This window comes from Enhydra lutris, unplaced genomic scaffold (genome assembly GCF_002288905.1).
Source record: "Enhydra lutris kenyoni isolate GAN:26980312 unplaced genomic scaffold, ASM228890v2 scaffoldscaffold6, whole genome shotgun sequence".
Classification (NCBI taxonomy): domain Eukaryota; kingdom Metazoa; phylum Chordata; class Mammalia; order Carnivora; family Mustelidae; genus Enhydra; species Enhydra lutris.
The window spans coordinates 27,499,101-27,522,726 of NW_019154090.1; the positions used below are offsets into that span (position 1 = coordinate 27,499,101).

General features: G+C 54.4%; 1 protein-coding gene across 3 annotated transcripts in view; it reads right to left on the reverse strand.

Moving 5' to 3' along the window:
* LOC111141561 (angiopoietin 4) overlaps nt 1-23,301 on the reverse strand; it is a 42,367-nt gene extending 19,066 nt beyond the window's left edge. For all 3 annotated transcript variants that reach the window (XM_022494193.1, XM_022494191.1, XM_022494194.1), the window contains exons 1-2: nt 22,938-23,301; nt 66-221 (exon numbers count right to left, since the gene is read on the reverse strand). In XM_022494193.1, coding sequence (XP_022349901.1) covers nt 66-221; nt 22,938-23,246 — 465 coding nt within the window. In that variant the 5' untranslated portion in view covers nt 23,247-23,301. The remainder of the gene's footprint in view (nt 1-65; nt 222-22,937) is intronic.
* Between the last annotated feature and the right edge of the window lie 325 nt (nt 23,302-23,626).

Genomic DNA, 23,626 nt, shown 5'->3' on the forward strand with positions numbered 1-23,626 from the left:
AAGTCAGCCAGGCTGGCCTCAGCCCTTCCCCCCACCCCCCAATGCCACAGACTTGGCCTCCGTACCTGAGCCTCCACGTCAGTCAGCTTGCGGGTCTGGGCGGTGGTCTGGTTCAAGAGGCTGGTGCCTAGCTCCAGCATGGTGGCCGTCTGGTTCTGGACCATGTGCTGTTGGACCTGGGCCAGCTCTGACCTCAAGCTCATCTGGATGTACCTTTCTAGCTGTGGGGAGACCGTGGGCTGGGGTCATGTGTAGGGGCTGGAGGAAGGCTCCCGTCCCTTCCTGTGCCTTCATGAAGGACATAGAGCAATGAGCACAGGCCTTCCTGTCAGGCCAGGCCACCATTACCTCTCTCCTGGACTATTCCAGTAGCTTCCTCCCTAGCTTCTCTGCCTCCATCCTTGTCCCATGTACAATCCATCCTCAACTTAGCAGTCAGAGGGAACTTACTAAACTTAAGTCAAATAAAATTCCTCCTCTGCTAGAAAGAAACCCTCCCAGGATTCCTATCTTAGAGGAAAAGCCAGATTCTTCCCTCCATGATTTCTTCTGCTCCCACTCTGATTTCTTCTCCCAGTCCTCTCCCACACTCTGCTCCAGATGCACTGGCATCTGCCATATCCCTCCAACACGGCAAGCAGACACCTACCTCAGGGCCTTTGCACATACTGTTCCCTCTGCCTGGAAACTCCCTTCTTCCCACCTCCATTTAAATGGCTCACTCCCTCATGTCATTTCAGGTCTCTTCTTACCACTTTTCACTCCTCGAGTTTATATTACATATTTATTGTCTGTTTTACCACTGGAATGTCAATTCCATGAAGACAGAGACTGGGTCTTACCCCTTTATCTCTGTATCTAGCACAATGCTTAGTGCTCAGTGGATACTCAATACATACATATTCAATGAATCGATGGAAAAGGGGGAGCAGCAAGGGTCAGAGGATATCCCCCAGTGTCATGCCCATTATAAGAGTTTGCAGGTCTGTCCACCCAGCTGGACTTCCTATTTTCCGGCCCCTTCCAACTGCCAAACAGACTGAACCAGACAGTCTCCAACGGTTCTCTCAGCTCGGATGTTCTGGGATCCCACGAACTAACATTCATATCTTTGACAGGGCTGCTCTCTTTCCCAAGGGCAGTTGAAACTTGTCTGGCATGAGACCAGGATCAAGTTGCAAAGGTGAACAGAGTGTTCTCAGGGATCTGCGCCTACAGGCAGAGAGCTGGTGCCCCTCCTCCACTCCCTCTCCATTCTGCACACACACTGGCCTCCAGCCATCATCACACCCGCCCCCCCCCCGGCCCTGGCTCCTTCCCTTGCCCTCTTGCTCAGTCTTCCAGGAGGTCTGACAGACAAGGCAGCTCCCAGGGTCCCTGGGAAGACCGGCGCTCCCCAGGGAGAGGTGGTGACCTTGGCAGGGCGGGGGGGATGGCGATGGGGTAGACTCTGGCTGTTTCCTCCTTGGTCTCTTCTCCCCTTTGCCATCCTTTTTTTTTTTTTTCTTTTTAAAAGATTTATTTATTTTAGAGAGAGAGAGAGAGAACACGAGCGAGTGGGGCAGAGGCAGAGGGAGGGAGCATCTCAAGTGGAGATTCTGTGCTCACTGCGGAGCCTGACATGGGGCTTAAAGTGGGGTTCCATCTCAGGACCTTGACATCACTATCTGAGCCAAAACCAATAGTCAGAGTTTAATGGATTGAGCTACCTGGGCACCCCTCCCTTCTTCTGTCTTAACAGTCTGTTCCTGTCCCTTCCTCCCACCCCTGTTTTTGAAGGAGGGCAACGAGCAACGTCAGATCCTGGAGGGGGCGCATGTGGGTCGTGCCATATTGACTACAGCGGTGGTTCTTGAAGTGGGTACCCTGCCACAGTGTCCTGGGAGCTTGTTAAAAATGCAGATTTCTACCTCCCGCCGTAGACCTCCTGAAACAGAAATTCTGGGGTGGTGCCCAGCCATGCAGGTGAATCAGATGCTCACTCAAGGGTGAGAACTCCCAGGGAGGCAGTCACAAAAGGGACCGAGGACTAGGGAGACTGGCCCATTGGAGCTTCTCAAGTCTTTGTCATGTGGGCCCCTCAGTCCTCCCTTGTACCATCAGCTCCCCGCCCCGCTGTCCCAGCCACTCCCATCTAAGAACAAATTCTTGACCCTGCAGTCCCTCCAGCTGTGCTGCAATTTCCTTGGTCCCCTCAAAGGCAAAACTTCTTCAACTTGCCTCCAGTTTCTCACCTGTATCCCTACCTTTGCCTCTAAAAACATTAACAGTATTATTTGGTGTATGGCGCGCATACAAAGAAGCATAAGGAACGATATAATGAGGTCTGTGTATTTACCCCATTCAAGAAAATATAACCCATACTGGAGTGCTTGGGCGGCTCAGTGGGCTGAGCAGCTGACCTGACTTTTGGTTTCAGCTCAGGGTGTGGTCTTGGGTCGTGAGACACCCCCAACCCCTGCATCAAGCTCTGCACTCAGCAGGAAGTCTGCTTCTCTCCCTCTCCCTGCTCACTCTCTCAAATCAATCAGTCTATATCTATCTATATCTATATCTATATCTATATCTATAACCCATCCTGTTGAATCCTGTGTCCAGCCCGCCTCCCCAGCCCTGGGAGCCCCTTCTCTCCTTAACTTGCCTCATCGTTGTTTTCTCCTGAACAAGGGAGGCCCAGGGACCCTTCCATGTCCTCTTACTCGTCCCCTCAGCAGCACTCAGGGCAGATGGCCACTCCCGAGTTCTGGAAGCACTTCCCAGATGCTCCTTCTCCTATTTGTCCTCCTACCCGTGGTCACCCCCTCTCTGCCTCCTCCTTTACCAGGTTCCTACATGTCAGGGGGCTCTTGGCCCAGTTCTGTGCCCTTGTCTCTCTGTACGTTCTCTCCCTAGGTCAGAGGTCCTCAGTGGGGACCACAGGGTCTGCAGAGAGAATTCAGGGGGCCCATGACCTTGGGCGAGAAAAAACTCTTTTTTTTGCTAACCTGTAAGGAAAGTTTAGCATTGCCTTCCATTATGAGTGTAGGCCACACATGGCACTATTAGCGGATCCAGCAACTTCATTACCAATAGAAATCACCAATATTTCCACACCATAGTGCAAGTGTTATAGAACTTTTTTTAAAAAAATCTTTCATTTATTTATTTGAGAGAGAGAGAGTGAGCGAGCAAGAGTGGTGGCAGGGGAAGCCAGAGGGAGAGGAAGAAGCAGGCTCTCCGCTAAGCAGGGAGCCTGATGCAGGACTCCATCCAAGATCATGACCTGAGCTGAAGGCAGATGCTTAACCGACAGAGCCACCCAGGCGCCCCCGTTACAGCATCTTAAATACTGGTTTTACTCATCATGACCTGAGAACGATGGACCTTCTCAAACCCACCCCCGCACAGCTTTCCCACTAGAGCGCAGGCTTGCTATTTGCTGTTTTGATGACAGTAACATCATCGCTGGGTGGTCTTGGGTTTTTATTTTACGCATTTAAAAGCGTTGCTCTGAAAACTGATCTACTAGCTTCACCCAGGACCAGATGACAAAGTGTTTGGGGCCCCAAATGCATTAGGCCCCACACTGCAGGTGTTCCTGTTGGTCCTAAGACTGTCAAGTGCTGACGGTGCCGCCTCTGCCTCCCACCGCCCTTCTCCCCTCCAAAGCCACCAACCTGACATCCTCACGTAGGCTTCCAACAAGCGTCTCGGGCAAAAATACCCAACATGGACCCCTTGGTTCCTCAGCGCTCACTGCCCTGTCTCTGCATCCCCACCGACTCTCCCTCACTCCCCCCATCTTTCCCATCTCTGCAACTGGCCCCAAACCGAGACCTTATCCTTGATGCTTTTCTTTTTCTCATCTGCTGCGCTCCATCCCCTAGGGAGTCCCGACCACTACGATCCCAGTGCCAGTTTCAAATCTGCTCTCTTCCCTGGGCCCTGGGCCAGGCTACTGCTGTCCCCCGGGGTTGGCTTCAGGTGCGCTTGCCACCATGCCTCTGTCAGCTCCCTGGGATTGCTAATGTGTGGCTGCCAGGGTGCCCAGGGGGGATAGGGGAGGCAGAGCTATAAGGAGGCTGCTCTCGCGTACTCCCAGGAGTCACAGACCTCCTGGAGCCTGGCTTAAAATGCAGAAAATGCAGACTCCCAGACCCTAAGCAGACAAATAGCAAGTGTGTTCAGGAGATGAGACTCTCACACATCTCCCCCAAGCCTCTCATTTGCAGATGGACAAACTGAGGCCCAGAAGACTTGCCCAAGGTCACTGCCTGGTGGGCTAGGTTCCCCAACTCCTTGCCCAGGGTTTTTTTCAGGTCTGCAGAGCTGGGTTGGGGACTCAGTGTAGCTTAGGGGTCATCTCAAGTGACAGGAGTTCCCTAAGTACCCTCATTGGTCCCCCACTTGTCCTGTGGCTGTGAGTGGCTGGGTGGGACCCAGGCCACCCGCAGCTGGGGCCCATCACCCAATTTGCCACACCCGCCCACCAGCATGGGTCCTGGGATGGGTAATTTGGGCCAGATGGGCCCATTTTGGCCATGCTGGGCTCTGGTGAGTAATGCTGGCCTGCATGGTGGGGATTGGGTATGGTCCAGAGTTCAGGCACAGGCTGGAAGGATGGGGGAAGGGTCCTAATGAAGGAGCCAGCCCAGGATGAGATCTGCCAAAGTCCCCTCCCCACCCCCACCCCCAACCTTAGGATTGGACCTGCCTCTTCCCTGTCACCGTCATGCTGGCAGATTCTCAGGGTTGAGATGGAGGACAGGGGCCTTGACCTGTGATGTTGATAGGTCCCTGTCCTCCATCTCTCCAGCCTACAAAGAGGCTGATCTCTGGCCTTGGGGCTACCAACCCTCCCCCTTCGCCACAGGTTTTAGTTTGGCTCTATGACATTCCAACTGTGGACCTCTAGTAATTGAGGGCTACAATTCTCTGAGCCTTACTTTATTGATCTGTGACACGGGGACTGGAGCCCTTGCTCCTTGTTGGGTAGGGCGCAGCTGAAAAGGGCCTTGAAGGAAAGGAAAGGAGTTTAGACTCCAGGGGCTGGGTAAAGAAGGAAAGTATTCTGGACAGATCACAGATAGGCATCCCCTCAAGCCTGCTTTTCTCCCACGTTATTTGTACAAAAAAAGTCTACAACTAGAGAATGGAGAAGCAACCGTCTACAGATAAGTAACCATCCTTGACTCCATTCAAGGAGCTAGCGATGTGAGCAAACAAAGAGGATGAACTACACAGAGTGAAGTAAGCCAGACTCAAAAGCCTACATACTGTAGGATTCCATTGAGGTGACTTCTGGAAAAGTCAGAATCCATGGTGTTGCCAGGAACGGGAGTCTGGGGTTGGGAATTGACTGCAAAAGGTCATAGAAATTTCTGAGGTGTTGGCAGTGTTCTGTGTCATGACTGTGGTTGTGGTTGCATGTCTGTAAACATTCCTCATACTCATGAAACCATATGTTAGACGGGTGTGCCTCACCTTGTGACTACACCTCGGTAAAAAACAAACCCACTGAAACAAGATTCTAGAAAATGTCCCATACGAAAGTACGTATTACAACAATAAATACAGTTTTTCAAACGAATCCCTCTGAGTGCCATTTATGTATTCACTCAGGAATTTCTTGAGCACCTATTGTGTGGTTGGCCCTGTGCTAGGGACTAGGAAATCAGGAATGAACAAAATTGGCAACAAAATTCTGATTCCAGCCCACGGTCCCTAAGTCATCGGTTAAATTCCAACAGTGACCAGTGTGCTGAAGAAGATGAGACAGGGCAGTGAGTGAGGTCAGGGTAGAGCTTGGCTGGAATGGCAGGAAACCCCTCACCAGAGCTGAGAGGCTTGCCCACTGTGCCAGATTCAGGAGGAAGGGAGTTCTAGACAGAGGGAAAGGCAAAGGCACAAGCCCTGAGGTGTGAGTGCATCTCGTGTGTTCGAGAATCAGAAAGAAGGTCAATGACGGTGACCTGCCCTGCCTGTCTCTTCCTTGGAAAACGGTGCCTGAGGTTCATATTTGGGGAAAGCATTTTGTCAATGACAGATAAAATCCAATGAGGATAGAGTAGTTAGTTCTATGTATCTGATGACCCTGGGTTCGAATCAAAGCTCTCAACTTAGAGGTGGTGTGACCTTGGGCAGGTGCCTCTACCTGGCTGGACCTCTTCTTTAGAATGAGGGTAATCATGGCTCCTATCACTGGGTTGTGGGGAGGAGGAGGATTCCTGACACGACCTACCTAAAGGGCCTGGTGTGGTTATATAGCCAGCACAGGACAAACTCCATTATGGCTATGCCATGGATGACCAGCCAGCTGTTAAAAAGGAGGCTGACCTTCATCGGAGGCTGGTCTAAAAAGAAGTCCCAGTTATACTTTTGAGTGAAAAGAGCAAGATGCAGAACATTTCCCACAGTGGGCCTGCTAATCTCTAACTGAACGGAGCTCCACCCATGGTGAGGACTATGGGCCACAGATTGCTACCGTGGTGGTACCGATGCCCATGACTTTGTCACCAGGAGACATCCCAGACGTCCCTGTGTCTCACCACAGTGACTGCGGGCATACAGGACATCCTGTTTACACACATCATGACGGCAAAATGATGGAAAGTACTAGATTGTCAGATTTTGTTATTTACTGTATTAACACAGGAGCCATAGGGGTCGGTATTGCAAATCTGTTTAAAAAGTATTGGGATACCTATCTCTCAAGGCAATGTGTTTCCTCTGTCAATCTATGCATTTAATTTTACATTTGAAAAAAATCTGCTTCAGAGAGAGGGTCCAGAGCTTTGTCAGATGCCAGAGAGGCCCAGGGCACAGGGAAGATGAACACAGATGTCCTCATTGGTGCCCCCTCAGTGGAGCACGCGCCCCAGAGTGCGGGTGGAGCTCGGCCCCCCTTGGCTTCTGGGGCCTCAGAGGGTGTCTAGCAATTCGTAGCTCCATGGATGTTCGTTTATTTGAATGAATGAATGGATTGAACACCTCCCCTCCTGGAGGAAATGGCTTTGAAAGAAATACCACTGCATGGCTCTGTGAGGCAGTCTCTGGGAAACAGAACAATGGGTAAGGACAGAATCACACTTAAAAAAAAATTAAAAAATTAAAATTAAATTAAATCCCTGCCCGAGCTGCCTCATGGCTTGTTCCTTCTGGCCTTTGTGCCAGGAAGCCAGTAAGGGAGAGCCCACCATCATGATCCCCACTGGCCAGAGCTGCTCTGGAATGGGTGGCTGGGGTCCCCCACAACCTTTGTGGGACCCTTTGGAAGTCAAGGCCATCTCTGTACGGTGTCTAGCTCTGAGTCACTGCGGGTGGGATCTCGTAGGAGGGTGTATGACTGGCCCCCTGGGGTGGGAAGGACACTGGAGAAGAATGAAGCCTCGTAGCTACCCCTCCAGAGGCTGGCGAGGCTTCTAGCATCAGAACTCTAGGCTCTGGGTGTGAATCCCAACTGCTCCACACACTGGCGATAGGAACTGAGTGGAATGTCTTCCCCCTGAGTCTCGATTTCCTTATCTGTCAGATGGGAAATGGGGGAACCAAGAAACCCCCTTTTGGGATTAGCGTGAAGGCTAAATGAGACCCCTGGACAAAGAACCTGAAGGTGTCTGGCCTGTAGCAGATGCTCCCTGCATCTCCCCTTAGGAGACTCTGGAACCTTCAACTTCCATTAACCGACTTCTTTTCCACAGACCTGGAGAAAGCTTCTGTTTATATCTAGCTTTGAGGCCTCCTGGCTGTGTGGCCTCTCAGAGTCTCAGTTTCCTCAGCTGTAAAATGGACACAGTAGTGGGGCCTATCACATGAGATTGGAGGGAAGGGGTTCAGCGAGCCCGTGCCTGGTGCGTGCCGGGTGCACAGTGACTTTAGCTGTTACTGTTGTTGTCATCGTGGGGGCTTGGCACCCCTCCACCTGCAGCACCCCAGGAAGGCTGGAGCCTCTGTCCTTATGAAGAACATATGTCTCAGCCTCTCGTCCTTCTGTCCTTTGCTGGTGGGACTTTGCCAGGAGTGAGAGTGGGGACAGGAGTCGGGGGCCCTGGGGGGTTGGTAGTTGTCCTGGTAACTCATTATGGCACCCCATGATTGCCGGTTGTACTTGGGCACCTTAAAAATAGCCTCTCGTCCCCCTGTGTGGGGCCTCTGCTATTGACCCCATTTTATGGATGAGCAAATGAAGGCTCACTTCCCTGAGGTCACCTGTCAAGCTAGCAGATCTTGGATCCAGCAGATCCAGATCTGCTGATTCTGGAAGCCAGGAGGTCAGGTCTGGTGGGCACAGGATGTTTGGGGCAGGAGCTAAGCAGGTAGAAGCCATGTCCCCCTTACCTGATGCAGGAGTGGGGTGTAGCCCCTTTGTGTAGGGAGCACAAAGGACAAGTGAGCCAGGCGAGCCCTGATGTTAGCTTCTGCATGTCGCCTGAGTTTCTGGGTCCTCTGCTCAGGCTTATGCCTGAATCAGATCAAAAGAGAACCAGGGGCTTCCAAGAGCTGGGGTGTCTGTTAAGGTACAGAAAGGCCAGGAATTCACCCCAAAACAAACCCTGTGAAACTTCAGGGAGGCAGCAGGGAGCATGGTTTCTTGTCTCAGCTCCCCAGCTCTGAGCTACGTGACTTTGGTCGAATGATTTCATCTCTGAGCAAATGCCATCCTTCCCCTGGCTCAGGCCCAAACTCTTTGAGCCCTTCTTCACTCCTCCTCCCCCAAGCCTACATCTGATCTGTGGTCCCTACTCCGCAATCATGTGCAGAAACTGACCACTTTCCCCAGCCCCACCACCTCTACCCACACCTGGCCTCCACCACCTCCTGTGCGGCTTCCCCGCCTCGCCACCCCAAACTGCTGTTCGTGCCCCCCAGTCCCCAGTCTATGCCCCAACCAGCAGCCAGAGAGAGTGCAGCACACCTAAGCCAGGTCATAGCACCTTCTGCTCAAAAGCCTGCCAGGGGAGTCCCATGTTAATAGAGGAAACCATGCTTCTTTGCAAATTCCTTTCCAGGAGGAAAAAAAAAAAAAAGTCTGTGCTTTGGAAGCGGGCAAAACTACCCCAAAGAGCAGGATCTGAACTGGGCTGCATTGGAGGTGAGGGTGGGGGGAATTAGGGTCAAGCCAGCCAGGCTGAACCCAGGCCCAAGGTACAGGGTAGGGGAGATGAGAGTCTGGCTTGATGATAAAGAGGAAAGCAGCACCACCCCCACCCCCTCCCCCACCCCCACCAACCAGAGATCTGAGCCCAGGCAGGAGGGATATGGGATTTTGAAAGACCTGCAGGGACCACACAGCCAGCTCTATTTCCCATGTGGGGAAACCAAAGCCCTGATCAGGAAAGTACTTTATAGGAGGCTGCACACAGGAGCTAACGGCCCAAGGTAGCCAGACCCACGAAAATCTGGAAGAACAGAACTTTGGTATCTGTGTGTGTGTGTTTCAATTTAAATGTGTATTTTTATAATTTTAATTTTTTTTTCTTTTTTGGGGGCGGGAATGGGTGATATGAGCACATTGTCAGAAGTCCAAGGACTCAGAGGACGTGGAAGGCTAACGCCTCTTGCAGCCCTGCCCTGGTTCCCCTCCCACAGGCCACTGAAGGACGTGCGGGGCTCACTTCCAGGGAGACTCCATGTCCATGCTGGTGCCCCCAGCGAGCGCGCTCACATCTCCTGCACTTCGGGCTCGTAAAGCTTCTGCACCCCCTTCTGCACCTGCCACTTCTCTCTGAGAACACGGTGTGAAGCCTGCATCCAGAGCCATCCAGACAGCCCTGCCTCATGGCTTTAACAGCTTCACTGCCCTCCGTCCGCGGCCACCGCTATTTGTGCAACCGGTCCCCGACAGCTGCGGGCATCTCAGGCTTTTGCCATCACTCCGGGGCTGCTGGGAGCATCCTTACCCACAGGTCACCTAGCTCTCCTGCACCGTTGTGTCAGGCATGAGGTCTTTGATGCAGAACTGCCAAGTTCAAGGGCATGGACACTTGCGATGTGAACAAACGACCCTTGGCAGAGGTCCTGCCTGCGGTTTCCACACTCGTATCAGAGGAGGAGGGGCCCTGGGGCTGCGGCAGGGGCCACGGGAGCTAGAGTGTTGCCCCACCGAGTCCTCCGGACACACATCCACAGCCCCGAGCTCAGGAGCACCCTGTCAGCCTCCTTCTGACTCTTGGGTCTCCCCCCAAATGTCACCTCTCTGGAGACAGGTTCCCTGGCTACCCCATCAAAGGTAAACACGGAGCCCCCTCTCCCTCCTCCTCCCACTGCAGCGGCCTGGTTTCTTCACGGCACTCCACACATCTGAGATCACGGCTGGGATCTCTTCGCTGTCCGTTTTCTCCCCGGGAATACCAGCCCCAGGCACGCAGGACAGCCATGGTCACGGCCACATCCTCTGGGCTCAACCTGTCCCAGGCCCCCGAGAGGCACTTAGTAAATATTTGTTGAAAGGATGAATAGTTGGAGTTATGTCAGGAGTGGCAGATTTCCACGGAATAATTGGCTGCTGGAAATCAGTTTGGAGACACCTGGAGAGAGGCGGACGGACAGGGGCAGAAACGCTGGCGAGGCTGCTGTGGGCTCCTCAATAGCTGGAGCTCGGGGAGGTCCCCAGCAAGGCAGGGAGCCAGCCGGGGTTGCCTTCAGGAGGCACGTTCTAGAAATGACGTGACACTCATTCATCTGTTCAACAGATTTGCTCAGATGTGCCGGGACCGGTGCATGGACGCTGGGGAGAGTGCAGAGACCGGAGCAGGCCTTGTTCCCGCTTGAGAGGTGGGCCGGGCTCTGCCCTGCGGCTAGGCACCTCGGAAGGCCATCAGGTCTCCAAATCGCTAGGTGTGTGCGGGCCTGGCCTCGAGGGCCTGACACATAGAGCCTCTCTCGTCCTTGGCTCTCTCATCATCCCCATTTTATAGGTGAGGAAAAGAAGCTTGAGAAGATGAGCCCATCGCCCGTGTCACACAGCCTCTGAGCGGCAGAGGTGACTCAGAACTTGGGCCTGCAGCTGTGGAGAGCACAACCTTCACCGCTCAGGGGGCACCTGGAGGCAGCCAGACTCCAAGACTCCAGGCTCCAAGGGTCCCACATCCTGGTACGTGTGCCAGGCGCCGTGGGTCCCTCACTGGGCCAGGACTGGCCGCGATGACCATGGCACCTTGTAGAAATGTCTGAGTGAGGCTTTCTGCTTTGCACCCTTTTGGGTCTCTGGTTTGGGGGGGCTACTGGCCGCCTTGTCCTGAGGACCCGCCAGCAGCCCGTCTACAGGCTCACCCCCACCCCGCGGGCCGGCACCCACCTACAAGCCCTGGGAGGGAGCCGCCCAGAGCCGGGTCCTCCAGCTCCAGGGGTGCCTCCAGAGGACCCCAGCCCTGGCTGGCAAGAGTACAGTACATGAAGAAAACCTGTGTCAGAGCTACCTTGTCAAGCTGCGCCTGAATTCCGGACTCTCAGAAACCGAGGGATGGTAACTGTGTGTGGTTCTTTTAAGCTGTGACATGTTTGAGGGGAATGTGTTGTGCCACAGTAGTGAAGGAACGCGCTACTTTTGCAGTGGTCGCCAGAGTCAGACCCTCTTGTTCCCAGGTGCTGCCCCTACCAGGCTGGGTGCGTCACACCCCTGCCCCGTTGTCCCTATGACTCAGTTTCCTCATTTTTGCAACAAGGCTGACTTTGTGGCTCTGAGCCTGATGGCCAAGGGTTGGCCCTTCCTCCTCTGCCTTGCTCCAGCCCCCTCCCTTTCCCCTTGGGGCCTACACAGGCCCTGACCCTGCGGTTCTGAGCCGCCAGGACCAGCCCTCCTGGCTGCTTTCCCCTCCGTTGCTCTTCTTCTGGGCCAGGGCTCAGAGAGTGCGGAGCAAGTGGGCAGGGGGCCAGAGGTGGAGTATGTCAGTGACCAGTGGGCTGTTGTGGAGGGAGGCGCTGTTCAGCCCAGCCCACGATTCCCGGCACAGGCCGGCCTTCTCCAAACTTCGCGCTGCAGCCCTGAGTCTCGCGGGGACCCGGAGCACCGAGTCGGGCACTGGTCCAGTCACAGTTTTGCCATTTCATTTCTGTGCCAGTGACAGAGCTTCTCTGGGCCTCAGTGGCCTTGTCAGAAAATGAGGCTCATTGTTTCTACTTGGCAGACGGGCCAGTGGAATAAAGGCGGCCAGTGCTGGAATCTGCACCCAACAGGGGCTGGGTTTCTTTCATCTTGTTCACTGATGTAGCCCGGGACCTAGTGCAGAGCCTGGCACGTGGAGGGGTTTACCAATATCTGTCGAATATTCGTGGCTGTCCCGCTCTTGGAGCCTCTCACATTGAATGAGGTGCGTGTCTGTGTCTCTGTGTGTGTGTATCTTTGGGCTGCCCAGTGTCTGTTCAAGTTAAAGAAGCCACAGGGAGAAGAGAAGGGGAGTGCGGAAGGGAGAGCAGGGGGAGGGGAAGCTAGGCCTACATTTGCTGTCTGAAGTTGGGGTGCTTCTCAGAAAATGGAAACAGGCTGCTGGGGCCATTGGCCTTCCAAGGCTCCACTCTCCTTTTGTAGTTGTCTGAGTCTCAACCTTGATCTTGGAAGGTTTGTCTAAAAGGGGACCCATTAGATGAGTCCTCCTTATTCTCTCTTGTGCAGAGATTGAGAATTTAATGGGGAGAAAGTGAAGAAGCACATTTCTCCTAATTGCTCACCTCGCTGCCACCTGGGGACCAGCCTCTACATAGGACGGGGTAGTGTGTCCATTTTGCTTGGCAAATGTGTGCTCAGCAATAGTATGTGCTGGGCACTGTTCTAGCCACTGTGCTTATTAGATCTTTGTCCCCACTCTCTGTGCTATCAGCCCATTTTACGGATGAGCCCCAGCGTGGTTAAGCAACTTGTCCAAGGTCAGGCAGCTTGTCATGGGCAAACCTGGGCTGTCTGGGAGCAGATCGACCAGGTCACACTTCTGCAAAGTCTCCTTGACTGAAGTGATCATTTGGCAGCACCCCTCCCCCCCACATGCCCCCCAACCCAGCTCTACCTTGGGGAATCAAGCCAAGCAGGTTCTAGAAAGAGGGAGGCCTTGCTGGGGTGCCTTGCCATGTGGCCCCAGGCTTTCCTGCAGCAAAACTCTGGTGTGTGACTGTTCTTGTCTGATTCCTAGCAGCCTGGAGGAAAAGAGGGATTGCTCCCCACTCGACAAAGGAATGAGCAGAGGCCTGGAGAGGCCGAGCAGTACCCACAGCTGGTAGGTTCAGATCTGAATCCAGTGGCTGAGCTCTTGCCACTCACCCGTCTTGCATCTTTGGTGTCTGAGGCTGACCCTGAAAACAGGGTGATGGAGGAGGGATCAGGGAGGAGCAGGTCCAGAAGTCCGTAGCTCATTACAAAGCAACTTTGCAGAGCAACCCTCACTAGGCACAGGGCAGAAAAGTGCCCAGCACCCAAGATCCCTGAGAGCAGGATCGGGCCCAGGGAGGTGTGGTCTGGCCCCTGATGAGCACTCCAGTCTCAGCTTGACCACATGTCTCCTGGCTCTCTATGCTTTAGCCACAAGGAATTCTTTTCCCTTCCTCTAAATCACTTGTTCATTCCACCCCAGGGCCTTTGCACTGGGTATTCCCTGTGCCTGGAATGCTTTTCCTTTCTCTTCCTCTTTCCTTTCCCTTCCTTTCTCTTCCTTTCTTCAGTTCTGTCCTTCCTCCTGGAGCCCTTCCTCCATCAAGGTCGGGTCCCCCATTATCTACTCCTAGAACAGGTGAGGTCTTCCTCACAGCGTGTATCAAGGTTGATCATTACACATGAGAAATTACTAGGTTGGTGTCTCTCCTGCTGCCGCAGAGGGGAGGGATTGAGTCTCTCTTACTTACTGGGGGATCTGCATCCCTGGCACAGTGCCTAACAATGCAAGCTCTTAATAAACCTCTGTGGAAGGGGTTTCTATCTGTGGATTGAGTGGATGGAGAAAGAACATCTTCACCTGTGTGAAAGCGTGCCTGCACACAAGCCCAGAACTTAGTAACTGTAAGGACACATTAATTTTTCATGAGGTTTGTGACATGCAGTGTGTCATGTTACTATAGGGAAGGAGGGACAAGGTGCCCTCAGCTGGGTGTCAGGAGCCCTGAGTTCTGATCTAACCCCTGTCACTGACCTCAGGGTGAGGATAGTTGAGTCACTCCCCATGCCCAGGGGCAGTGTCCTCATCTGTAAAATGGGGGGCCTAGAGAGGCCATCCATGGTGTTTGCGTGTGAGGTCTGAACCCCGCTTGGGTTCAAATCCACCTCTTTCCCTTCCTAGCTATGTGAACTCCCTGGGCCTCAGTGTCCCCTTAATTAAAGTGGATCATGGGTGCCTGGGTGGCTCAGTCATTAAGCGTCTGCCTTCGGCTCAGGTCATGATCCCAGGGTCCCAAGATCAAGCCCCAAGTCGGGCTCCCTGCTCAGCAGGAAGCCTGCTCTTCCTTTCCCAATCCCCCTGCTTGTGTTCCCTCTTTCGCTGTGTCTCTCTCTGTCAAATAAATAAAATCTTAAATATATATATATATATATATATACATATATATATATATATATATTCCTCAGCATTGAGGATGTTGTGATGTTTAATGGATCGATCTTTGTGTCACACGATAGGCAGCCAGTGCCTGGCACAGAGGAAGTCTGTGGCCATCACGCACCCCGGAAAGGAGGAGAAACTTCCCTGACAGCTGAAGCTGCATCAGGTTCATGCCCGGACCTTGGCATGCGCTGGGCATCTGGGCCTTGTGGTAAACCCAGACAGGAACGTACCACCGCTCCCAGTTTACAGCTGGAAAGACTGAAGCTCAGGCCTTTCCCACATTTGCAGAGTTACACATCTCACAGCTGCGAGGTTGAGTGGGCAAAAGTGAGTTGTAGAAAGATCTAGATCGTGCGACACCATTTATAGAGGAAACAAATATTATACATTGGTTAGGGAGAGCAAGAGGTAACTGACACCGAATTCACAGTGGTTCTCTCTGATTGGGAAGAAAGAGGGACAGGGGCAGGAGCTGAGAGTCATCGGGAAGATTTTACTTCTTAAGCTGGGTTGTGGGAACGAGAGCTTTATCTGATTTTTCTATCTTTTTGTACTTCTAAAACATTTCTGTGGATATTTAACAAGTAGAGAATACACTGAAAGGGAATTAACTGGGAGGTGACCAGGGAATTGGGATGACAGGTGATTTTTTTCCTTCTGTGTCTTACCCGGCCCTGTACATGTGTTAACTCATGTAATCACGATACCCTGCAAAGTGGCTTCTATTAGCTCCCCCAATTCACAGATCAGGAAACTGAGGCACAGAAGAGGCAAAGTGATTGTGAACACACAGCCAACAAGCAGTGGAGCAGCTGGGGTTCAAACTGTGTGGGTGGGAGGGGAGGAGGCTCCAAGGTCCACACTCTGTCTGCCTCTGTGGGATTTAGTGTGGGCTCTGGCCAAGGATGGGGGATACCATGGTGTTCTGGGTCCCCTTGGCTTTCAAGAGCTGCTGAGCCTTGCTGAGATGCTTACCAAATCTTCTCTGGCACAGAGCCTTCCAGAAGCCCTCCATGGTTGAGGGGCTCGTGGGGAAGGGAAAAATTTAGCATCGGTGAGTTTCTCTCGGGTGGCCAGGGTTCTCTCTGTTCTGCAGACCCCAGCTGGGTATCCGGGGACCAGACCGTAATGGACATGTCTGATTTATTAGCCAGGAAACTGGTCTTAGTGCCCAGAGTGTGGGTTCAGGCAGCAGACAGCTCGAGGGTTAGATCTGACCTCCTCCTTTCTGGCCATGTGACCTGGGGCAAGCCCCCGAACCTCTGGGTGCCTCAGTTTCCTTATCTGTGAAGGGGCAAAAAGTCTTGTTTCAGAGGCTCGCTGTGAGACTCCAACGCAGGAACTCTCACGAGGCACGTAGGACGGTGTGTGGCACACGGTAAATGCTCAGTGAACCCTGGGCTTGAATTCTGTTCTCTTTCTTTTGTCCTGTGCACTCTCCAGGAGGCAGTGAGTGTTTTGATTTCCACTTTACAGGGACCAAGTGATGCTGGTGGCTTCCCCAGGGTCCCACAGCTGGTCAGTGGCCCCACTGGGACATGACCACCCCCACCCCCCCCCCCGGCTCTGGGTCCATTCCAGGCATTTCAGAGCTGACTCTAAGGTTAAGCAAACGCTCCAAGGCCAGAGGTGCAGACATAGGGGCTGACCTGGGGCCAATCTTCTCACATTTCCTGCCCTAGCTGACAATGGGGGAGAGGGTCTGTGTGCGTCCCAGCCCAGCTGAGCTGTTGAGCCCCAGAGGAGAGAGCCAGAAACGCACAGCCCTGCCCCCATGGGATGGCCTGGCCCAGGAGCTTGAACAAATGGCCTGGCCCTGTCCCTCACTGGGGGGAAGCTGCTTGGGGGGGCCGCTGCCCCTGTGGCGCCCTCAGTCATCCCTAGGCCAAGGGCATCTGTGCCAGCCATTTGTAGGTTCCCTTCTTGGAAAAATAACCCCATTTCTCCAAGAAGCAGATGCTGTTCTCTCTCCCTACCCCCCAGCCCCAAACTGCTTAGAAAGCAGCCAGCAGTGAGGTTAGGAAACCAAACCCCAAGACATTCTGTTCGGCAACTGAGATTCATTTCTTGTTTGGATAACCAAAGGCGGAAAATGCCAAGAATTTACGGGCAGCCTGGGGAGGCTGGGGCAGCTGGGAGTCCTGGGCCAGTTTGGGAGGGTCTTGGGCTGGGCCAGGAACCCATGCTGCGCTCTGTTGGATGTGCTTTTGACCCACATCCAGCCGGGCAGGGCCTTGTAAGCACTGAGCTGAGGTCTGGAGCTCTTCTGAGGTTTGGCGTCAGGGATCTGGAGTGAGTAGCAGAGGCTGGGGGCAGTGCCAGGTTGGGAGGCTGCTGTCCAGCCCCTCTTCCCTCCCCACTTGGCTTTGGTGTGCAGAGAGGGAAGAGAAAGAGGCCCCAGATGAGCACCCTGGCTGAGGGGTGGGCACTGGTCATTGCCTTGTGGGTCCTGGGTGTTCTGGGGTGGACAGAGCCTGTGGACACCCAGGAAGGTAGAGATGGGAGGGCTGGCTCATCTAGGCGGGGAGGGAAGGAGGGTCTGAGAGAGAGACAGGGAGAGACCAGTGGCAGAGACACACACAGAGATAGAGGCAATGTCAGGGCCAAGGTGAAGGTCTCAGGAGAGACCCATGAGAGGCAAAGAGAAACAGAGATAAAAAGGAAGATGCAGAGACACGTGAAGAGATGAGCAGAGAGGGCCCACTGTCACTGGGACCGGGGAGAGAACAGAAGGCCCCATGGTTTTGGGGTCTGACGTCTGCCCTGCCCCTGGGACTCCAGCAGCTCAGAGGAAGTTGGGCTGCCTTTGCGTCTGGCCTGGGATTCCCTGCTCTCCTCATCTGTAGAATGGATCCTGCAATGGGAGAAGGCAGAGTGGGGCACTTTCTGGCAGAGACTTGGGTCAACTCAGGGAATGACAGTAACAGGAGGGACCCTTCCCTGAGCACCTGTTGTAAGCAGATGCTTTTCCAGTTCTGCTTCTCTTTGGCCCACATCAAACTCTCTTATCACACGGACGAGGCACTGAACGCAGGGCCAGCACGAGGTTGCCCAGGCAGTGGACCCAGGAGGCCCCACCATGCTGCACAGCCTGCTGGGGAAGCCTGCCCATCCCCGCCCCCTCTGGCTCTGTCCTCTCATCCCCTCAACATTCCTGGCTGCAACTTTCCACCCAGATGAGAGGGTGGAGCAGAGCCAGGAGCTGATGCGCAACCGACCCAGACCACCGAGAGAAGACTCCAGACATGAGTCATTAGGGCAGAGGCGGTCCAGGGGGAGTGGGGAGGAGGAGGAGAAGAGTAGAGGTGGAGGAAGGGGAGAAGAGTAGAAGGAAGAAGCAGAGGGGAGTGAGGAAAAGGGAGAGGGAGTAGCCCCCCACCCCATGCACCCCGAGAACAGGCAGGAGGACACCAGCCAGCTGGTCAGCTCCACGCTGGGACAAGGGAGTGAGTGTCAGGGATTCGGGAATTCTGAGGCACTAGGGAACCCCCCCCCCCAATACCATCTTTCGGATCTTGCCTCACCCACCTCCCTGGCACCCTCCAAAGTCAGGAGAAAGGACCTGGAGTTTGGCGTGAGACTCCAGGCTTGCTGTCACTGCAGGTGACTCCCGAAAGTCCCCTTCCTCTGTTTCCTCACCTGTGTACTGGGTGGGGGGGATGGAGGTGGGCAGGGGACAGGGGCTGGAGTCAGGGGCATGGGCCGAGCAGGTGCTGGCCACTGGCAGCTGGCAGCAGGGAGGGTCTCTTCTACGTCCACCCTGCTGATTGGAATCTTTTTTTTTTTTTTTTAAGATTTTATTTAAGAGAGGCAGGCAGAGAGAGAGAGAGGAGGAAGCAGGCTCCCCCTAAGCAGAGAGCCCGATGCAGGACTCGATCTGAGGACCCTGAGATCATGACCTGAGCCAAAGGCAGAGGCTTAACCCACTGAGCCACCCAGGCGCCTTGATGATTGGAATCTTGCCGAGAGCTTGATCTGGGGAGGCCAGACCTCTCCGCTCATCCCCCGTAATCCCTAATGGCGATGGTGATGATGATGCTTCTACATCAGCATATTCTGAATCTCATTTTTTTTTCTCTTCTGGGATGTTACCACAGAAACCAAGCAGAGGCCTTTGGGTTTCAAAGACTCTGAGATAGGCCCAGCCCAAAGGGCACGAAGGGGCCATTCAACCAAGAGCAAACACCTGCTTGGACCCCAGCAGAGATCAGATGGGACCTGGAAGCCCTAGAGGACACCAGCAGGGATGAGCGACATTGCCAGCCCCCAGGTGATTGGGCTGGGGCCCTTGGACTGACTTGTCCGGGGCTGAGCTGCCCTCACCCAGCAGTGCTGGGCTCGAACTAGTGATGCGGCTGAATGAAGTAAGAGCCCATTGATCCTTCCCATCTGGCTGGGTCTTCACGGAGCACACGCTCTGCCCGGGGCAGCAAGCTGAGAGCCGCGTGGGAGCCATCTCAGTGGTCCTCCTGGCCATCCCTCAGCATGTTGCCATTTGCTCCATTTTGCAGACGGGGAAACTGAGACTTGCTCATCCACAACCACGTGGAAAGCGTCAGACCAGGATGTGAACTCAGGTCGGCCTGACTCCAACACTGGCATTCTCTGCTCCATGGACATCTAAAGAGGACATTGTACTTCAGGCTGAAGAGGTGGCCCAGGGGGACCTGACCTGAGAGCCTCTGGTCTAAATTCATCCTTCGGCTCAGTCCATGTTGCCTGAGCACCAGGCACCCAGGGGAATCAAAGAGGGATGAGTGGGTGATGGTCGGAGTAGAGAAGCCAGTGGGGAGGTGACAAGGCCTGAGTGGGGTGGCAGCTGGGGAGACAAGACAATGAGCCACAAGGAGAGAGGCCAAGGCCATAAGGCGGGTGGGACCTGCTGCCTGGGGACAGGTGGGCATGGAGAACAGCCCAGAGCTGCAGAAGGCCTTAACAGAGACAGGTAGGCAGGGAGGGAAGAGCTGAGAGTCAGGCAGCTTTGGGGTTGAGGCACCATGACCTCTCAGAAGGGAGACACCTGTGGGGTCACGGTCATGGATTTGGGGCTCAGGAGACTGTCAGATGCCGATTTGGTGTCATCAGGGGGCAGGTGGGAGACAGTGCCACAGGAGCACTGGGGGCAGCCCTGGGAACGGTGTCATGAAGTGTGAGAGGAAAGGAAGAGCGGGGACAGAGTCCTGAGCAACACTAGCATTTCGGGGGGTGGGGGAGGGGGCCCGGAGCGACTGGAGGGACTCAGGGATGTTCACGCATCCGTGCGTTCGTTCACTCCGCAGACATGTAAGGAGCACCTGCTCTGCCAGGCGCTGTGCCAGGCTCTGGGCACTCAGTCATGAACAAAGCAGCTATGATCCTATGATCTCCTGGAGCACAAAGACCCACAGAAGTGCTTTAAGAATGGGTAGTGGGACGTGCAAAGACAGAAAACCAAAGTCAGGTTGAGGGGATGCAGAAACGGAGGGAGGATGGTTGTTTTAAATGGAGCGGACAGGGAGAGCCTCCCTATGGAGGTGACATTTAAGCAGAGACCGGAAGGGGGCTGGGTGAGCCATGGGGGCATCTGGGAGAAGGGGTGTTCTGGGGACTAAGGATTTTTACTTTTATTCCAAAGAGATGGGAGCCCCAGGAGGGTTTTATGCAGAGGACGGACAGGATCTAACTGAGGATCCCTCTGTCTGCTAAGAGAATGGACTGTGGGGGCCAGGGTGGAAATAGGGAGCCCACTGCGGCTGCAGAGGGAGGGAAAGCGGTTGGGAGGTAGGTCAGGGGAGGCGTGTTTTGTGGCTAAGGACTTGCTGATGGAGACCGTTTCTGGAAGGATAGTACTGGCCAGCAACATTATATTTGTCATGAGATCAAGTATGATGAAGACTGAGTCGTGGCCTTGGGATGTGGGAGGTGGCATGTGGGAGGTGACTTTTGGGGGAAGGAGTACATGGGAGGTGAGGAAATGGAGGCAGTGTGGACTTCTGAGAACCAGGCCAGAAGTCCGAGAGGGTGTGGACTGGAGAGGAAGCTCGTTTCCTCTACTCCTCCTTCTTCTACTTCTACTTCTTTTTTTTCCCTTTCTTTTTTTTTTTTTTTAATTATTATTTTTTTTAATGGAAGATAATTAGATGGGATCAAACCCTGAGGGGAAGAATCATCAGAGAGGGCGCACAGGAGGGGATAGTCGGCTTGGGGAAGTTCAGGGGCTGTAGGGGTTGGGGATGGGATCTGTATCCTAGGAAGGAACAGTGGCCTTGGCTGCTGAAGGAACCTTTTCCTTCTGAGCCGAAGAAAACTCCTGGGAACTAGTGGATGTGTGGGTGAACCTGCAGGTGTGGGAGAGGCAGCTGAAGGTTGGCTTTCCCTTTGTCCCCATTTTTCACTGAAGCAGGGGGTCATTGTTCTGGTGAGAGGATGGGGGACAGTAAAGATGGAGGCTTGAGGAGGAGGCGAGGTTTGGAATGACCCTCATGGAACAGGAAACACACAGACTTCAAGGCTGCATGGAGCCCCCACTCCAGCATGGGAGGGCAAGAACCTTCTCGAGGGGAACTTGGGGTGGGATTGTGGCAGGTTGGCAGTGTGGCAGAGCAGGGGGGGGGGAGGGCAGGAAGGCAAGGGCCTATGGGGAGATGGTGAATGGGGGGGCTGAGATCAGGGCAGGAGTAAGAGGTTAAGTGTGCGTGCCCGCAAGTGATATGCAAGTGTGTGCAAAGCAGGTTGGTTAGTCTCACGTAGGGCAGTCTCCCCACCTTGGGGACAGATAAACCCAGGTGTGCTCAAGGCAATTCTTTGGAAAACAGAGGAAACCATCAGAACTTCAATTGACATGATGATTTCGTAGGTCACCTTTTCATTTCATTTCATTTATTTATTTATTTATTTAATTTATTATTTCTATTTATTTATTTATTTTTATTATATTTTATTTATTTATTATTTATTAATTAATTATTTATTCCTTTTCATTTTGTTCCCGGTACTTGCATTAATATGGGTACATGTGCAAAAAATATTAAATAAATGTGCATGGACACTGTTTGGTGATTGGGTGCATGATCTGAACAGTTCGGAAAGCAAGGAGTGAGAAGGCACTGCTCCTTGGAGAAGCTCCCTGTCGGTTGCTCTGTGCTGTTTAATACACCCGAAGGCTCTAGGAGTCGGGCCACTTCCCTCCATCATATGTCGCTGCTCAGGCCATCCTCTGCACCTGCGGCCTGGGTCTCACTCTCTCCCTCCATTGCTCCTACTTAGGGCCTTCTGGCAACCCCGTCTGGGAACCCACAGGACACCCTTCCTGCCCGCAGGCCTGTGTGGGGCCACGCTGGCTTTGTTCATCTCTGTGCTCAGTGCCTTGTCCCGGGATGGCACACAGCGGGGGCTCACTGTTTGCTGAAGGAATGAGGACAGAGGACTCTGGAGTGGTTCTGGCCTTGGGCCACAGCAGCCAGGAGTGTCCTCAACTCCTCATCAACAGGGCTGAGTGGCCCCCCTGCAGAATAAAGCAGGATCTCCCAGCCCCGTCCCGCTCCATCCAGGCCTCCATCTCTGCTTGCCTGACAGCTGAGCAGCCCCCTCCTCGGGCTCCCAGAATGCACCCTGCTCCCTGCAGGGTATTTTGTTCAGAACAAATCAGCTGTGTCTCCCCTGTTCCAAGGTCTGCACTGGCTCCTGCGAAGTTCAGAGCAAGAGCCAGAGCCCTCCCAGTGGCCCCCCCAAGGCACGACATGGCCTGCCTCCCCTCACCTCTCCAATCAGCTCGAGCAACCCTCTCTTCCCTCCTTTGTTCCACCGCGGTCCCCGCGGTTCCCCAGGCACCCTGACTGTCCCCACGGTTTCCCAGGCACCCTGACTGCATTCCCACCTCACAGCCTTTGCACTTGCTGGCCCCTTTGTAGCAAACGCCTTCCCATCAGGTATCCGCATGGGCTGCTACATTACCTTACTTGTTCTCTGGGTTTAAACATCACCTCCTCCGAGAAGTCCTCTCAGATTATCTGACCTCAAACAGCCACCACGTCACCACTCTCCCTCTTCCTGCCTTTATCTTGCTTCACCATCTGACATAGCGTATATTTATTGCTCATCTCTTTATGGCCCCCACCAGGCCAGCAGGGGTCATATTGTTCTGTGTACAGTTATATCCCTGGTACCTAGGATGGGCCAGGCCCCGGATCAGAGCTCAGTGGATTTTGCTCAGATAAGGGAATGAATGGCTGTAAGGGAGCCAGGTTTCCAGCTCTGAGCCTGCCTCGTTTTGCTGTGTAGCATCAGGGCCATCCCTGTCCCTCTCTGTTCCCCATTAGCCCAGTCTGTACAAATCAGAGACATGGGTTCAATCAGCCTGGCCTTTGCACTGGGGAAGGCTTCTGGGGAGGAGCCCCCACCTATCCACCGGACAGGCCCCTGTGCCTCCCCACACCATGCCCCTGCAGGCCCAGCCCTTACCTTCTGCAGCCACTGAGTGTTGTTCTCCAGCACCTTCTCCAGCTGTTGCACTCGCTGGGCAGGCCAGTCCCCTAGGTTCAGGGCGGCAGCTGGCGAGTCCCTCTGGAGGCTGTTGGAGCCCCCGAAGGGCTCCTGCTCCGGTGGGCAGGGCTCCGGCTCGGGCAGCACGAAGGTGTAGCTGCACTGGCCGTGCTGGACGCGGTGTGCCCGGCGGCGCCCGCCCGCCTCCTGCCCTCTCCGCTGGGCCACGGTCACAGCGGCCACGACGAGGAGGAGGCCGCCCAGCAGCATGGCCAGTCGGGAGAGCATCCGGAGAAGTGACGAGGGCGAGGGCTGCGGGCTCAGAGCCCCCACAGCGCTCCGCCTGCCCCCCGCCCGGCTCTGCACCCGGGATGTGCCGCCGTGGCCAGCCGCGGGCGGACAGGCCTGCCCCCCCCCCCAGCCCTGCAGCGGCAAACCCCTGCTTGGCCGATCTCTGTCCGAGCGGCTATTTATACTTGCTCCAAATACCACAGCCCCTGGGCTTCCTGGCTTCCTCCCACCGCCCGTGCTCCCGCCCGCAGTCACCCCCTCACCTCCAATCTTCCCCCTCTCCCTTCCTTCCTCCTCGTGCTCCTGCCCACGGCTGCTCTGTCCCCGCACCGGCCCTGCTCCCCCGGCTTGGCCTGGCCCCTGAGTTCTTTTATTAT